The sequence below is a fragment of the Plutella xylostella genome, chromosome 14, assembly GCF_932276165.1.
Source record: "Plutella xylostella chromosome 14, ilPluXylo3.1, whole genome shotgun sequence".
Taxonomy (NCBI): domain Eukaryota; kingdom Metazoa; phylum Arthropoda; class Insecta; order Lepidoptera; family Plutellidae; genus Plutella; species Plutella xylostella.
Window position 1 is genome coordinate 2,733,735 of NC_063994.1, and position 17,860 is coordinate 2,751,594.

The 17,860-nt window shown below is 38.3% G+C and overlaps 1 protein-coding gene and 1 long non-coding RNA gene across 2 annotated transcripts; one reads left to right on the forward strand and one right to left on the reverse strand.

Moving 5' to 3' along the window:
* Window positions 1-5,917: 5,917 nt before the first annotated feature.
* Window positions 5,918-17,067, forward strand: LOC105385803 (facilitated trehalose transporter Tret1). The gene is made up of 4 exons (XM_048625386.1): window positions 5,918-6,105; window positions 14,311-14,446; window positions 14,925-15,070; window positions 15,511-17,067. The coding sequence occupies exons 1-4, from the start codon at window positions 6,049-6,051 to the stop codon at window positions 16,624-16,626; spliced, it is 1,455 nt and encodes a 484-aa protein (XP_048481343.1). The 5' UTR covers window positions 5,918-6,048; the 3' UTR covers window positions 16,627-17,067.
* Window positions 11,915-13,794, reverse strand: LOC125489460. The gene is made up of 3 exons (XR_007267016.1): window positions 13,524-13,794; window positions 13,306-13,345; window positions 11,915-11,998 (listed from the first exon to the last, which is right to left on the reverse strand). It is a non-coding gene; the product is annotated as an uncharacterized LOC125489460 (long non-coding RNA).
* Window positions 17,068-17,860: the final 793 nt, after the last annotated feature.

The following is a 17,860-nucleotide window of genomic DNA, read 5'->3' on the forward strand; positions in this document are numbered from 1 at the left end:
GTATTCAAATGATTCGGTTCGCCTCGGTCTACAATTAAATTGGCTGTGTTCTAGTATTCAACCGATTTAAATCTTCTATAAGTCTCTGAAGTTGTATTTATCATTACTCATGACTGTATGAAGCCCAAAAATAATAATAAAAAATAGTTGATGTTTTTAATCGCAAACACTGTACCTCCGCTATAAGGCTAGATTGAATAAGGCGTGAGATGAAGACCCGCGCGGCCAACCCTCCGGTGACACTGCACTTCTCTGTGATTGCGAGACTTCCCGACTTACACGATACGCTATACAAGGTCTTGCAAAAGTGGTATACAGGGTGTTGCAAAATTGGTATACTAAGCCGAAAACTACATGTGCAGCATGGTATATCTAAGCCCGAAACTGAAATCAGAATTTGGAAATTCGCGAATATTTTTTTTTATTTTCCATAGTAAAAGTCACGTGACCAACCAAGTTTATATGGAAAATGAATTTTTTTTTCGTGAATTTTCAAATTCTGATTTCAGTTTCAGGCTTAGATATACCATGCTGCACATGTAGGTTTCGGCTTAGTATACCCTTTTTGCAACACTCTGTAGTTAGCCGGAAGAAAGTATGTGGGTTTTCGAATTTTTCATTGGAGTAGGGCAAAAGTTGTTTCTGAGTGATCATGTTACTGTTTAATCTTACTACTTTTGCCATGACGTATGTACTCATGATTAGTGTAGCCTTTCAGGAAGGTACAACGTAACTGAGATAAGGAATTTTGTAACGAAAATGATCCTTACCGATTAGGTGTACATTATAAGCAAATACATAATGTATAAAATAAAGAGAATAGCTTAAAATAAAAAATCAGTAATTGGCTCTGGTTACGGATCTATATCCTACCTACTACGAAACATAAACTATTTCTTTTCTCTAAAAGGCTTCCAACGAGCTAGAGTTGACGACTTTTATTTTATTGACGCCATGAAATGCGGCTGAAGCGAGAACTATACAGCCGAGGGTTACTCTATAATGACGAAAAACGAACGAAAGAGAGCTGTCATGCAATCGCCACCTTTATTACAACGAGATAGAGTCGTGGCTCGCGCAGCAGCGTTCTGAAACTTCGTTTTTCGTCATATATAGAGTGACCCCCTTAGCTAACAGGATAACGTTTCAGTAGTTGTGGATATATTTAATTGATTTCCGATATTAATTTGTTATCTTAGCAGTGAGTCTGTGACCATTCGGTCTTTTTAGTTTTGTTGGGTAAACAATTAATAACAATAAGTAACAAAGAGGAAAAACTTAATAAATTTCCACTTGTATAAGCAATAGTAAGTACTTACCTACTTATAAATATACCTTAGTTAACCCTCAATAACTTATACAATAGGATATACATTTATCTTGTCTGCTGGCCTAGTGGTTATTTAGGTAATATCTAAGCCGAAAGTACCTACTCAAACGAAAATGACTTCCCAATCTTCTGGTATATAGGGTTATCTAATCTTCCAAGTCATAGAAAAAGATCCCTTGTCATCAACCCTCGCAAGCACATATTTTTATAACCCCCACGATCTACTCGGGTATGTAATCGGGCACTTTTCAAGTCATTTCTAGCGGATACGGGTAGCCGTTTACGGGTTAAGTGTGTGGAAAATTATGAATTAACCTGAAGAAAGGTGAATAGGATATTGAGGAATAATCGTTTTTAATAGCGCTGTGAACTGGGTCCTATTTAGAAAAGAATCTGATGGTAAAAGTCTACGTCTTTTTTCAAAAGCTAACTTTTGTAAGCCTGTGCCAATTTCTCCATAGTCAGTTATCTAACCAACAGGGATTTATTTATAAATTAATCGTCATCTCCATATAAAATTCATGACAGATGTGTCAAAAGTTAACCACTACTCCCTGGTTATGCTCTAACCGACTATGGCGAAATTGGCACTAACTAGGGGGAAATTTAAAAGTATCCTGGATGCCGAAATCTTCACATCCAGTGGCGTTGGAAAACCTAAGATGATTATCTCGAGTTAATCACTCGTCTCTCAAAGCCTTTGCTGAGTCTTGCTATAAAATGTAGCCTGCCGTTAATATATGTTTGGGAGGCGTAACTACCACGCCTATTTGGATGAAAAAGCGTAGATTAGTTCGCCTGCACCCTCCTTTTGATGTACGGTTTGCTGTCGGAGAAAAGAAACTAATTAGCTCCCTTATGTAGGGTTTTTATTTTACAGAGGCTGTAATCTAATGAAGACTGCGCCTCCTATCTTGGTGTTTTCACAACTTCTAGACGCTTTTAGGCAGTAGGCTAAAAACTCAAGTAGTACCTACGTGGAAAAACCTACGTTGTTGATCTAATATTATCCATCTTCTATCGTCAAAGCCTTGAGCAGTAACAATTACTTTATCGACATCACCAACTGGTAGCTGGTATCAAATGCTGTTAGTATTAAGTTCGCCTTTCACCAATTTACTTTGTGCAATAAAGAATTTAATAAATAATAAATAAATAATGTTATATTGCTCGTTGTAGCTTTCGTTCTAAATCCTTTTCTTTAGTAGTCTATAACCAGCGTAATACAGTTCCGCTTCGCTTCACTAATATACCTAATTTTTGCTAGATGCTAGTAATACCTATACAATTCAATGAATGTAAAGAATATCCTGTCACACATAATAACGGAGTGCGGGTTAGAAAAATGTCTACTGCGAGGAACTTTGCGTCCGTTCAGTTATCTAAAACAAACGGAAAGAGACACGGAATTTCTCAGAGCCACATAATGCACACACTTACAGCCTGTTCTCTATGACTTGTCCGGTTAAGTTATATGCATATTATACCCGATTTACATTATACATTATACCTATGGAAAGTATCCAAAGAATTTTTGTGTTTCCAGTTTTTTTCAGTAATTTCAAAATATTATTATACTGAATTGATATTTTCGCAAATGAAAATGGAGGCACTTACTGCCGGTTTCCATAACTCTATCTATCCATAACTAGTAGTTACTTTCTACTTTCATACGATTTTGACATAATGAAAAGTTACTATCTGTCATAGATAGATAGATAGTTATAGAAACTGACAGTTAACAATTTGGTTATTGAGGAATATAACCGATAAAGATGATGAATTCAATAAAGTGTAAGCTTTGCATAGGAAAAAAAAACGTTGGAAAAAAAAACGTTGCCAACGCGACACATATACGAATTACGATACGAAGTTCAGACATTTTCCGGAGGACCAGCTACCATGAAAGGTCGCCCATCACGCCACAAGTTCCAGCAAAGTAGACGAGTCACCTGTCTGACAAAAGTGAGCAAGTATCTAGACAAACTTCGCACTCGCTACCCGACTCGCGGCCACCCGGTGGCTCCCCACAATATACGTCAAAGTGCAAAAGCCTCGTTGCATGTATCCTCCTTCGGGAACTTATTGAGAAATGGCTCCTCAGATTGATTCTGACGTACCGAGCACCGTTTTAAAACGCGCTAAAATGTCTTCTCCAAAACTATACACCCGAAAAGGTATTTTAAGTGAAGGCTTTTAGGACTGGTTTGCTATGAAGACGGCAGCCAAGTGGCGAACTGGCAAAATGTTCCTTTTCATATTTATTAGTGTTGTTCTTTTTGCGTGTAATGGTTTTTTAAGTGAATAAACAAAGAGGGAAGTAACATGGAGGTTAAGCAGTTTAAGTAAGCTTAAAAAGTTAGAAGTAACCTTGCTTCGCTCCAGGATTTGCCTCGAGATGTTTCTGTGTTTTTGATGTACATATGAGATTTATGATCCGGTTTGCCATGGATGGGAGAACGTTAAAAAGTTACTGCTGAGTACAAAAAACGCCTACAATAAAAACACAATATCTGGATTAGGTAATTTTGTTACATTTCAGGGTTCGCGACACAACTCATAAGAATACAAGAATATTATGTATTTCCGAAAGTCTTACTTTTACCAGCAATCTTAAGGGTCTGTTCCACAATGTCTGGTTAGTGGCTACCTGACGGATAAAATACATGCTGTCACTTTCTGTTATTATTTTTTAGACAGTGACAGCATGTATTTTATCCGACAGGTAGCGACTAACCAGACATTGTGGAACAGGGGCTAAGTATTATAGTGAAAGTGATTATAGATCTACAAGTTTTAAGTTCAGTTAAGAAAGTCTTAGATGTTTCTTGTTTAAATTTTCCAAAAGGAACAATTTCACACTAATCATTATTATAATTTTGGTTTTCAACTGCAAAGAAAACTCAGCTACACTGAAAATTTCAGTTATACAGTAAAAATGGTTGTGCTTATGATAACTGAACGAACGGCAATGAGTGTGATTTTTTCGTTTTCGCTCGAGGCGGGGCGCGAGCATTCAGTATTGGTTATTTATGATATGCCGCTGGAATTATTTACGTAGGGCCGCGCGATGCCTTCCGTTAATAGTGTAGGCTACACAACAGGGTTTGATCTTTTACGGCCAGTGAAATGCAGTTTATGTAGAGTAGTAGAGTGTAAAAATTACTCTCGTGCAATGAAAAAGGTCCACTTTAAAAATACTGACACTAAATGGCCATTTGGCATTTTGTAAGAGGTTATTTAATCCGACAGCAAATGGCCTCAATTTTTCAAAAAAATAGTAATAAATGTTTCTGTTTCTGTTTGTGTAAAGAGTATATTTTTATATTATCTTTATCTTATCTTTTAATAAAAATTTGAACACAATATTTACGTTGGAAACGTTGGTGTATGAGCCACTCATACATGAGATTATTTGATGACAGCGCTTACATGCGCGCCCTACTACAGTTGGTCATGTTCTGATGCGCTGTTAAATGTACTTCAATATTACAGACGGCGTCACTAAGCTAGCCTATTCCGTTTAGGAGTAATTTTATACTTTACTCACTCTAGCTCAAGACCTTACAGTCGCGCTACACATTAGTACATCTTCTGTCCGTAGGCGGGCCGAGCGGCAGAGATGAAAAATCACAGATGACTTTTTTTATTGTACCAGTCACCACTCTAGGGAGCTCCGGGATCGTCGCCAGCAAAAGTGTCTTTTTATGTACCCTAATAATACAGTTTCTTGTGACCCGCAGTTAATGTACTGGACGGCTTTTATTCGACATTAGGTTGTAGCTTAAAATGAAATTAGGTGATTGCAGAGGGTTTACAAGTATTTCAAGTTATTCGGTTTTTGGCACTTTTGTTTTTTTGTTGTAATAATGTTGGACAAGTTTTTGATGGAGTACAATTCTTGTAACTTTATTTGAAAGGAATAATTTTTTCATACTTCAGTTGTTCAATACAATAATTAATACTTACCTACTTAATATTTTAGTATATTTTTTATTGGTTATGATTAAATTGGGGTATATCATCCTAATCTTCTTGTTACTAATCCTAATGTTTATTGATGCAAACAATATTAAAAAAAAATCGTTTATCTATTTAGAGTGACCCCGCGAGTGTATTTACAGTCGCGCACGAGAATAATTATATAGCCGATAAGGAAATTTCAGTTAGAGGTATTGCTAAAGACATTATTTTATTTTCTTATGTGGAAATTTTCAGCTTTTTACAATATTTTATCCGAGCATTGCCGATTCTTAAGAGTATAGCTATCTTCATATTCTTCATCCGTAAAGTGCATAGGTTACTGAATAAAGGGGCGGAAGATTGAATGTTCGATTCTAGGCTTGGATGATTTTTTAAATAATCTTGGTGCCCGAAAACATTGTATAGTGAGTAGAAGAAAATTTAGTGCAGCAATGCATATCTGCCTACCCGTTATGCCTACTGTTATGATACATATAACAGTGTTCATGTAGGCAATAAAATATAGTTGTCTATCCCAAACACGTTTCTTTACATTTCTTATCTCATCATAATCATTCTGAAAATTTGCACATCTTATCAAGTAGTAAAATACAAACTGTTTCTTACTATTTAGTCAAGGGAACGTAAATGATACATGATGTATTCCATAGTGATGTAGTTAATTTATGAAATACAGCTGTTTGAAATATATATTTAATCAAATCCATGTGTGAAGCAGGAATAGTGGGTTAACCATGAAAAGTGATGGTGATAAAAAGTATAAAAAGGATGTCACTCCACTCTTAAGACAAGTAAGATAAATCATGTTATAATAATGTATAGGTGGGTTTTATAAATTGAGTTGCTACATTTTCGACCGTTACTACACACCTAGTTGGGTTCAGAATCATACAATCTAACGATTTTATAGGGATTTTGCTGTATTGCGATATGAGACATGGTTTTGGTCGTGGGCTCTCGTACTAAAAGGAACCTACCTGACTGATGTTTCCACTGTAAGTACCTTATAAACATACGTCGGTCGCACCATATCCTGAGCAATCGGCGACTGACAACTTATCTGACTAGCTAATCCTGAAAGGATGACCCTAGAGTCTAGTCTAGGGCCTAGACTAATTCCAGGTTTTGTCAACAACATACTAAGTAATGATTTAATTTTAAAGTACTTTAAATCTAAATAAAAAAATTTTTAAAAATTTCAAACTGTTATCGATGATATCGATGTATTCGATGATATTAAATTATAGTTAGTTTAGTATGTTTTGTATTATTAGTATGTATTAGGTATATTATAATATAATGTAGGTATATAATTTGTATAGTTATTATGTATAAGTAAGTATATCTCTGTGCTTCGTTTTAAGTAGATAAACTTCTCTCCTCTCAGCCTATCGCACTACCAACCACTTTCTCGACATCACCAAATGTTAACTGGTAGAGAATGCTACTAGCATTAAGTTCGCCTTTGTACAATGTTTTTATGTGCAATAAAGAATTTATAATAATAATAATAATAAATAAATAATGTGTGAAACATATAGGTCAGGCAGGGGCCATAGTCCTTCCATAGTCCCAGTTACCCAGTCCATTTAGCACCCCCTTCCATAACCCTGTATTAGTTTTGTCCATATCCTACAATAGTTCTGCACTAACCGGGGATTTTCCATGGGTTTACTCTATAGTTTACACAAGGAAAATCGTCGGTTGGTGTCACATTTCATATAGATTAATGTTGTCAAACGGGCCTCTACATGTTGGCTTCGGCCCCATGCACGCCTTCCAAATGCCCGGGACCCCATGGTCCCGTGATGGTAAAGACACAACATAATAATAATAATAAATGTATGGAGATACGACGTCGGCAATGCCTATAAAGTGGACGCACTTGTGTGAATGTCTTTACACAGAATATTGAATGCGATGCGTTCGTTGCTTACGATGTAGCGCTAACCCTTAATTGGGAAAAACGATTATCCCAAATCGTTCTGAAGTTAAGGACGAAAAATTATGTTTTTTTTGTAGTCATGTTCTATTAAGCGTCCGGGCAGGGCCACGTGGCCGTGGTCGGTCAGTATAGTCACACACATTGAGTCGCTAGCACGAGGCGCAAGATGTGACAAAAGTTTTGCGACACGCATCGCGCTACAAGAGCGAAGTGTGACGGAAAACTTTTGTCGCGTCTTATCGTATCTTGCACCCCGTGCTAGGCCTTCAGGGTTTGTGACTATACTCACCGATCTACGAAACGGAACTAGTTTTATACATATTTTATGACAGTCCGTTAAACGCCGTGCCAATATTATACATAGGTGCCATTAACACATAGGCATAATCCCCCCATTCCAGTGCTTCGTAACCGCAGCAGTGCTGAGCGGGGCGCTGGGCCACGGCTGCGGGCAGGGCCACGTGGCCGTGCTAGTGCCGCAGCTGCAGCGGCCGGGCGCGCCCATACCGCTCACTGCTAGTGACGCTTCGTGGATCGGTCAGTATAGTCACACACCTTGAATCGCTAGCACGGGGCGCAAGATGTGACAAAAGTTTTGCGACGCGCGAATTTTATCTTGGCGCAGAAAGTGCTAGCCTACAGGGTTTGTGACTATATTAACGGATCCACGAAGCGTAGCTGGCAGTTTATTTCTGACATTTATGATATTCCGTTTTGTGCAATACGTACTATATTGATATCTGGACGCTTACATACTTTAAAGCCTCAATATTAATAGTTATAATCCCCACATTCCAGTGCTTCGTAACCGCAGCCGTGCTGAGCGGGGCGCTGGGCCACGGCTGCGGGCAGGGCCACGTGGCCGTGCTGGTGCCGCAGCTGCAGCGGCCGGGCGCGCCCATACCGCTCACTGCTAGCGACGCTTCGTGGATCGGTCAGTATAGTTACGAACCTAGGATGGCTAGCAGGGGGCGCAAGACGCACCGGTTTTGCGACGCGCTCACTTACATAACGCGGTTTCAAGAGCGAAGTGTGACGGAAAACTTTTGTCGCGTCTTATCGTATCTTGCACCCCGTGCTAGGCCTTCAAGGTTTGTGACTATACTCATCGATCCACGAAGCGCAACTTGCCGTTGATTTCTCCATAGATTTATAAAAAATCCAGTGCGATATGCGCGATACCAATAGCTCGTGATTCGTGTCACAAAAAACAACTTCGTTTTCATCTCGTTTTCAGATTTTTACGAACGAGCTAAGAAATTGCGATTCACATGGCACTAAAAACAAGCTACATAGTAAGATCGTTTCGAGATCGCAAAATGAATGAACGGAATGGAGAATGACGCGATTCATGTCATTTTTAGGGTTCCGTAGCCAAAATGGCAAAAACGGAACCCTTATAGTTTCGTCATGTCCGTCTGTCCGTCTGTCCGTCTGTCCGTCTGTCACAGCCGATTTACTCGGAAACTATAAGTACTACAGTGATGAAATTTGATGGGAATATGTGTTGTATGAACCGCTACAAAAATATGACACTAAATAGTAAAAAAAAGAATTGGGGGTGGGGCCCCCCATACATGTAACTGAGGGATGAAATTTTTTTTTTCGATGTAAATACCCGTGTGGGGTATTAATGGAAAGGTCTTTTAAAATGATATAAAGTTTTCTAAAAAACATTTTTCTTAAAGTGAACGGTTTTTGAGATATCAGCTCTCAAAGTCGTAAAAAGTATGTCCCCCCCCCCCCTCTATTTTTATAACTACGGGGTATAAAATTCTAAAAAAAATAGAGGTGATGCATGCTAATTAACTCTTTCAACGATTTTTGGTTTGATCAAAGTAGGGTAAACTACCCTATTGTTGACACCCCTCCATTTATTGACACAGCGCGGAATAATTAAAGAAAACAAGACAACGCTTCGTTCTATTTAGTTATATTTATCTTTGAATGCAGCAGTAATAGTTATTCTGTAATGGTAGCACTCGGCAGTCATTTTTACAGCAATGGCTGACCAATAAAACATAGACAATTCGTGCCTCTCCGTGACTTCTTTAAATTCCGCCATCTTGAATCGCTTTTTGCAAAGGACAGTGGCTACTTTAGGAATAAATTTGCTAGTATTTATTTAAAAAAATTGTTAAATTTGTTATTTGGACTGAAAAGGGAACAAAATTATTTTTCCATTTCTTACCTAAAAAACCACTTATTTTCGGTTTTAACTTCGAATTTAGGTGGTGTCAATTATAGGTAGCACTTTTGGTATATTTTCCTAATATTGACATATTGGGTCAATAATTGGAAGGATTTTTTTTTGTTTTCATGCTAATATTTTAGCTTTTTCCGGTAGTATATCCTATAATGATCACGTTGACACTATTTAATCACTTATCCCACACGAATTTCCAATTCATGACACAGTGTCAATACAGTGAAATCCAATTATCGACATAGTGTCAGTAATCTATTTCCCTATTATTGACATGTCTATATATAGGCAAAGTGTCAATAATTACGCTCATAAACGATAAATATTTTTATGGGAGCTTACCATAAAAGTGGCAGTGAGAAGTGAAGGAGAAAAAAAACTTTTTCTGGTTCACTTCTCACTGCCTTTCTGCAACCTATATGAAGTCGTCTGACTATCAAGTGGCCTGCCAACTGCTCTACGTCCACCTGTCATCATTTTGCCTGGCCAAAAGTGTCCTGCACACTTCCCACCCAGCTGAGTCCACCTCGTAATCTGTTTAAACTGGGATTCTGACCCGGCGGGTAAACAATTATCAAGATAGGTGTTAAGATTCACAAAATTTAATGATATCCAGCTGTATCATTCGTTTCTATTGGGACACTGGACATTACCTTAGTCTTGAACATGTTTATCTACAGGCCAACCCTCAAGGATGCTACGTGTAGTTCTGCGAGCATAAACTGGAGATATCAGAGGCATATTCATGATTCTTCATCAAAATAAAGATGCGACAAAGCTACACCACACTTTTTCTTTGGCCTTTCTCCTCCGGCAAGTCTTTACCAGGTCTAAGATCAGCCTCGGTCCTGACGGCCAAAAAGCATGCTATGTCACGCTTGCCTGTTCGTTACCTCCACTCGAGAACTCGATTACTCCAACTGTCTTTCTTCTTGGGTGGCTGGCCTATTGGCATCTCACATTGGATCTCTGATGGATTGATTACACCAGTTCAGTCCGCATTACGAATTTATACCGGTGGACCTGTTAGCCCAGCTGTGACCACGTTTCTGAACCATATGGCATCAGCAGCAGGACGCACTAGCTGGAACCTTTGAGAAATGCCCAGGAGATCATGAGACGAAGCAGCCTAACTCAGTGGGACTTGTCTGCTAGCATTAACATTAGATGCAGTATATATGGTATGTCAGATAACTAGCTGATGACTTATGGTATGTGACACTTATGGTGTTTCAATATATCACCGTGATATACCAAATAGAGAACCGGACCCATGGTACCCTCCCAAAGGTTTAATTCCTGTTTAAAACGGTTTTTATTACCTAATATCAAGCATGTCAATAATTGGTACAGGAGGTGTCATAAATTGGAAAACCCGTGTCAATAATTGGGAAATAGGGGTTCTTTCAAATTTATAGCTGATAATAAAAAACTAAGACTATAGGGTCATTGTTTTGTCAAAAATATTATAAATGAATATACACCTGAGACCGCTACGGAAAAAATACCACAATACTAATATTTTATGCGTATTTATGGCCAGTTTTGCAGACGACTCGTCTTAAAGTGTCAATAATTGGGTAGTTTACCCTATCTCTTATAGTTTTTGAGATAGGTTGATTTAAAGTTTATTATATTTGCTGCTACGGAACCCTTTGTGCGCGAGCCCGACTCGCACTTGGCCGGTTTTTGTTGAACTTTTTGATATCGCTTATCTGTCATATTTTGACGTTTTAGCGATTTTAAACTTTCGAAGAAAAGGGTGAAATTGTTAGATCGTTTTCAGAAAATACTGCTAAAAGTGAAATTGACCTTGTACGCATCTCTCCAAGATCTTCAAGCCATTTTTCAGCCGGACAGCCGTCCCTACGAGATATGTACGTTTCCATCTTTACCGAATTCGTAATTTTCCTTTATAGTAAGCTTGTTTAGTGATATTTATTTGATTGGTGTGGGTTTTGGCCTGAGGCCCTCGCAGAATGAGGAAGAATATTTTAACCGAAAGCATACACATTCCCTCAGTGTGCAAATTGTAAGTTCATGAATTAAACACATTGTAATGCATGTATATTTTATTTATTGATAGAACTAATAAATTCTATGAATTATCACAAATACTAAAAAAATATAGGTAGTAATTAGGTCCCTTTACCACTTAATAAAGCTACAGATAATGGCAATCAAAGATTAAAGTCTTATTATTTTTCTCATATTCTCTCCTATAGGTTGGCTGGTACAAAATGCTTTTAGCCTTTTGTACAAGTAATTATTAATACTTATATATACAATATTTTGTTAACAATTATTAAACTATTATTGTATATAGGAACTTAGGTAATCAGTAATCACAGGTGCTCCTCTGTTTGAATTGACGCATGAAGAAGAGGAAGAAGAGAGGCGTGAGGTCATTGAAGGCCAGGCAAATGCGCAGGGACGGGATCCTCCCCCGCAGCAGCGCCGCGCTGACCGCGCGCTCCACGCCGGTCGCGGAGCCAGAGCTTCACTGGTCGCGCAACTGCGTCGCCGCTAAAATCTGTGGATTTTCAATTTATAAGGTGAGTCGGGGCAAGCGCGCCTACGGGGTAAGAGCGCCCCCCCCTATTATCTCAAAAACTACTGATGTGGGACTCTTAACGACATCTTACATCCATGGAACAAATCAAATGAAGTTCCGGGTTTAAATCACAGATGGCTCTGCTTGCTCTAATTTGAGATAATGGACATTCTATTTTTAGTGTCATTTTAACATCAATTACGAGATGAGCACGTGTTACAAATCCATTAAAATCTCAGAAAATCATCAGTGTTTGGGGAAACTAATAAGGTGAGTGTATAATTTAAAAGATTTCCTTTAAATCCTTACTTGTATTTTTCTTTTTAGTAGCGAAATTAATAATTTTCTAGCCAATTATAAATCTTAACCTAAAAATTTTCGAGAGGGGTAAGTGCGCCTGAGTACTAGGACCAGCCATTTTTATATGGCGCATTTGCCCCAAGGCAGGGGTTACCAACCATAAGGTGGCCGATTATTTCCAAAATTGCCTTTGATATCTTTTTTTATTTATTTAGCCAAATTCATACTGGAGGCTTGGTAAGTGACTAGTATCACAACTCGAGAACACTATTCTATTAAGTACTAGGTAATAAGAAAAAATGTTTAAGTTTTGTTAAATTTGTTTATGAAAATTTTGTACGTTTTGTTTTTATGCTAATAAATATAATTATAGCCTGAAATTAAAGTTTTTTTTTCCTATTACTGTGATTTGTCATAATTTATGCCAGTATAAAATTTCATCTACACATACATTAAAGTTTTTATCAAAATTCAAAAAGCTACCCACCTATGATTGTTGAGAACCCCTGACTCGAAAGATATGGCGCACTTGCCCCGAATTTCATTTGATGGCCGTAACTTATTTTGTATTGCCATTTTCAAAAATAACCCAAAAGTATTGTGTTTTTTTGTTGACGTTCTTTCAAGTAAATTTGGTGTTTTTCTGCTAAGCATTACTTTTGGCGGTTTATTTTGTGTAGGCGCACTTGCCCCATTTTCAGAGGCAAGTGCGCCTATCTCCATGTTTTTAAAAAACTAGCATTATATCCTAAATTTATCAGTATATTCACTTAATCAACGTAACATTATTATCTCAAATAACCAAAGATTGTAAATTTTATAAATTTACATGTTTAGGTCAGTAAATAGAGAAGATATATTGAGTTGAATTCATCTATGAAAAAACTATGGCGCGCTTGCCCCGACTCACCTTAGTTAAAAAATATACCTACAAAAATATTTTGTACTTATTCCGATATAAATGATGTATACGTATTATACCTTACCATTACTTTAAGTCTGGTCTTGATTGTTCCTTTCATTAGCCTGGAAAAGACAAAATGAAAAGTTCAGTATGATATTGTTCTAAAAAATTACAGACAGACACTAACAAAACTACACTGTAACATAAATATTCAACACCAGTTTTCCTAACACATAATTGGGGTAACAATTAAGTTAAATTAGATTCTATTATTTAGCCAAACATTTAGGATTAACCTACCTTTTTCCATATGAGGAGCCCCTGCTCAAGAAGCCTCTCATTGACTGCAGCCTGTCTGTTCATTGCTTCAGCTATCATTGTGAGGGCTGAAGCCGTGGCCCTCTCACAACGTAGTTGCTCCATCTGCAACTCAAGCACATCGGCTGCTGCTTGTGTTCACCTAGTTCATGATTCTAAAACAATTCAAACAGAAATTGGATACATCGTAAATTACAATACCTTCTTGACTACAACCGGTAACAATTATATTTAAAAAAAAATAGGTTAATACATTGATACTTATATGTCTCAGTCGTATTTCTCTAAGTTAGTTAAACTTCCTTCCTTCTTATTTTTCAAAAAAACTACGTTAAGACGAAAATTAGCAAAGCAAATCAATGTTTTTATGTAGAAAACATGGCGGCTGTCAAAAGTGCCACAGGTTATGAATTTCTTCAACGTTGAATTAAAAAGCCGTTTCTTGATACTTGCTATCGCCACTAATTCCAACAAAATATATTTTAGGAACAAAATTATTTAAAACAATTAGTGGTAGTATTTATTATTTTTGCATGGCAATTAAAAAAAATATAGTTTCATTCATTTCACTCAAGCCATCCAAATACGAACTAGCGATATGAAAACGAGATCAAAGTATATGTGTTATGAATCGCGTTTTTGAACATTGCGGATTTCATCTCGTAACTCGTTCGTATCGCTTTACAAATATTCGGTTGAGATATGAATCGCGCCCCGGACGCTTACTTTAAACCCCCAACATTTACTAGGCATAATCCGCACATTCCAGTGCTTCGTGACAGCAGCAGTGCTGAGCGGGGCGCTGGGCCACGGCTGCGGGCAGGGCCACGTGGCCGTGCTGGTGCCGCAGCTGCAGCGGCCGGGCGCGCCCATACCGCTCACTGCTAGCGACGCTTCGTGGATCGGTGAGTCATGAATCTAGGAGGCACAGGCGCAAGACGCGCGAGTTTTAAGAGCGAGTGCAACTAGTGAAAACTTTTGGTCACGTCTTGACGTGCGAGGCCTAGCACGGGGGCGCAAGACGCGCACGCCGAGATGTGACAAAAGTTTTCACTCTTTCTCTCTTTGTCACGTCTTGGCGTCAATAAACACGACATGTTCCACTTTGGAAGTTATTACGATTGGGTAAATGTGTTCTGGAGTGGAGTCCGCAAAGTAGATTAGTCAAACATAGTGTGGGGCCCTCCCTCTAGAATAACTCTAGATGGTGGGACGACCTGCGAAAGGTGGCTATAGTAATGATTGGATGCGGAAAGCTATATATCGTATCCTGCGGCGTGTTTTGATGTTAACAAACCGAGAAAAAGCATTTATAAAAGAAAGAAAAAGCATATATATTTTTGAGATTAATGTGCTAACTCTCTCTTTCTCTCTATGTTACAGCATCAATTATAGGTCCATCATTCTTGATGGGAAACCTGCTGGTGCCACCGCTGATGAGTCGCCTGGGTCGCCGTCGCACCACACAGGCCATCGCATTCCTCGCGCTGATTGGCTGGTTCATCACCATCATGGCTGAAAATGTCTGGGTGAGTTTAAGGGTACATCAGTACGATGATATAAAAACTAAACTGCAAAAGGAAAGGAAGGATGTGGAAATTGAATTTAAGTTATTCTAAATCCAGGCATTAAGAATGCTAACGTAAACTTGATGTTTATATCCTTTCGACCATTTATAGCTACAGCTATGGTCTAGGTAACAGTAGGTCGACTAGCCATAGGACATCGTTAATATAGCGATGGAGTTGTTCTCTACGGATACCAACACTATGCCCAACTTCTCATGTCTTTCATGATATTATAAACATAATTATCAGCAAACATTCTACTACTACCGGCTAGACAGTCATGTGCTAGTGATCTACCTCAATGAGTAGAGGTTCTTTTATTAGATATATAATCGATCCACTTACACTAGTCTTCATCTTGCAGACTTTAAGTTATTTATGTATTCATATTTCTTTTCCAGCACTTATTAATCGGCAAGACATTCTTAAGCCTCACTTATGGGATGTCGCTGCCAGTGCGAGGGGTGATGCTTGGAGAATACACCAGCCCCAGATACCGCGGTGCTTTACTGGCAACCATGGCCCTAGGGCATACCTCCGGGCTTCTGATCGTCCACACTCTTGGGTCATTCTTCTCTTGGCAACTAACTGCCCTCATCGTCACAAGCTTTCAGTTCGCCTGTATCGTAATGACGTTTTACTATCCCGAATCACCCAGCTACCTCGTCAGTATAGGAAAATATGACGAATGCAAAAAAGCCTACAGATGGCTACGTGGGGAGAACGAAGAGGATGAACTAAGAAAAATGATTGAAGCGCGTTCAGTTATTAACAAGCAGAACACTGAAGATGCAAGACAGAAACCTGGATTCAAGAAGTTCATTCAAGTTGTGAGGAAGCCAGAGTTGTATAAGCCAATTATCTTAATGACACACGTGTATCTTTTGAGCCAGTTCAGTGGCGCAACCATTCTGGCCAGCTACCCAATGCAAGTGCTAGGCAATCTCTTGGATCCAGAAGCTAACCTCCATTTCTGGATGGTGTTTCTGGATGCACAACGCCTCTTCGGGAATGCTTTAGCGCTTGTAGTCATGAACAGAGTCAAAAGACGTATGATGATATTTTCCTTTGGTATTTTAAGTATTGTTACTCAAATCAGCCTCGCCAGTTATGGGTATTTGAGATACAATGGCATGTTGGTGTATAAAGCCAACTGGATTCCATTACTGCTGATCAATTTGCAAATGTTTGCTTCAGCAATGGGCCTAGTACCCACTAGTGGCGTAATGTCGGGTGAAGTATTTCCTTTACAGTACAGAGGCATAGGTGGTAGTGTTAGTCTATTGTTTATTTCCCTAACCCTTTTCCTTGACTTGAAGACATTTCCGACGCTAGTTGAATCTATACATTTGCACGGATCTTACTGTATTTATTCATCTATAATGGTGTATGCTTTGATAATTGTCTGGTTTCGAATGCCTGAGACTAAAGACAGAACTCTTCAGGACATTGAAGATGAGTTTAGAGGCGCACCTTTGATTAGCACGGAAGAAGATATTGAAAAGTTAAAAAAGTAAAGTTCGTATTAATCGAATTGTGAAAATTGGCGTCGTAAACAGATAGAAAAGATTTAATTAAGTGTAATTAGTGCAATAAAAAACGAGTGAAACCTAATAAAAATATTTATACTTATACTTATTTTAAATTAAGTATATTATTTTTTTGACTTTTATTATTAATTATGGTACCTAACATTATACCTAACTCTAGCTAGTATACGGTATTCTACCATTGCTGGGTATAATATTCTGAAAGGAAAAATTTCACGCAGCAATAAAACGGAAACACTGACTAAATGTACAGATTGATGAAACATGAGAGTTATTTATAATTAAGTTATTTTGTAGTATAGTAAATAACAATAATAATAACTGCCTCAACCTTGAGTAATATAATGTCGTTGTACTTTTTTCCAATGATATGTTGTTTGTTTGTTATAATTATATCTGCCTATAAGTAAAGTTAATTTTATTCGAAAGTAAAAAAGTAGTTATGTACCTATATTATATAATAATTGAGGGTAGGTACTACTACGAGCAAGACGAAAGGCAATGAGGCAGAAATTTATTCTGATCTGAACCACTTCTGTCCTGTTCTGTCACTATTGAAAATTCGTGATAAAAAAGCGACCACAACTGCGTTTTTCTACATTCACAAGCTGGCAACATTCCCAATCCGTGGTAAAAATATTATTTTTCGTGCTGTACCGATTCGCAGAGGCGATAACTCCGGCCGTCAAACACAGATGGCGTTGCCTGCTCGAGGACACTTCCAAATGAAAATATATCGCCACTCGACCACTTGAGAACTCGCCTGTACCGTCAGATGGACCGTTCCTCGCTTCTTTACAGTTTTTCGGCTTGAGTGTACTCGTTTGAATTTGCATTGCTGATTTTTTGGTTATTTTTTTTTTTACCTTCGAGTGTGTAACAGGCGATTGTAAGCCAAACGTGGTCACAGAAGAACCCACTTCTTCAAAAGTCACGGGCCGGCACTCAACTGAAGGCCTAGCACGGGGCGCAAGACTTCACTAAAATTTTCCGTCGCACACGTTCCCGAAGCCGCGCTATGTGAGTGAGCGTGACGTAAAACTTTTGTGACGTCTTAGCGTGCACGTCTGGAGCCCCGTGCTATGCCTTCTGTTTTAACTTAACTGGGGAAATGGATATGATTTGTTTACCGTAGACATAGTAACTGGAATAGAAAACTTATAACAGTTTTTTTACCCGACATGACCCGCTTATGAAATTG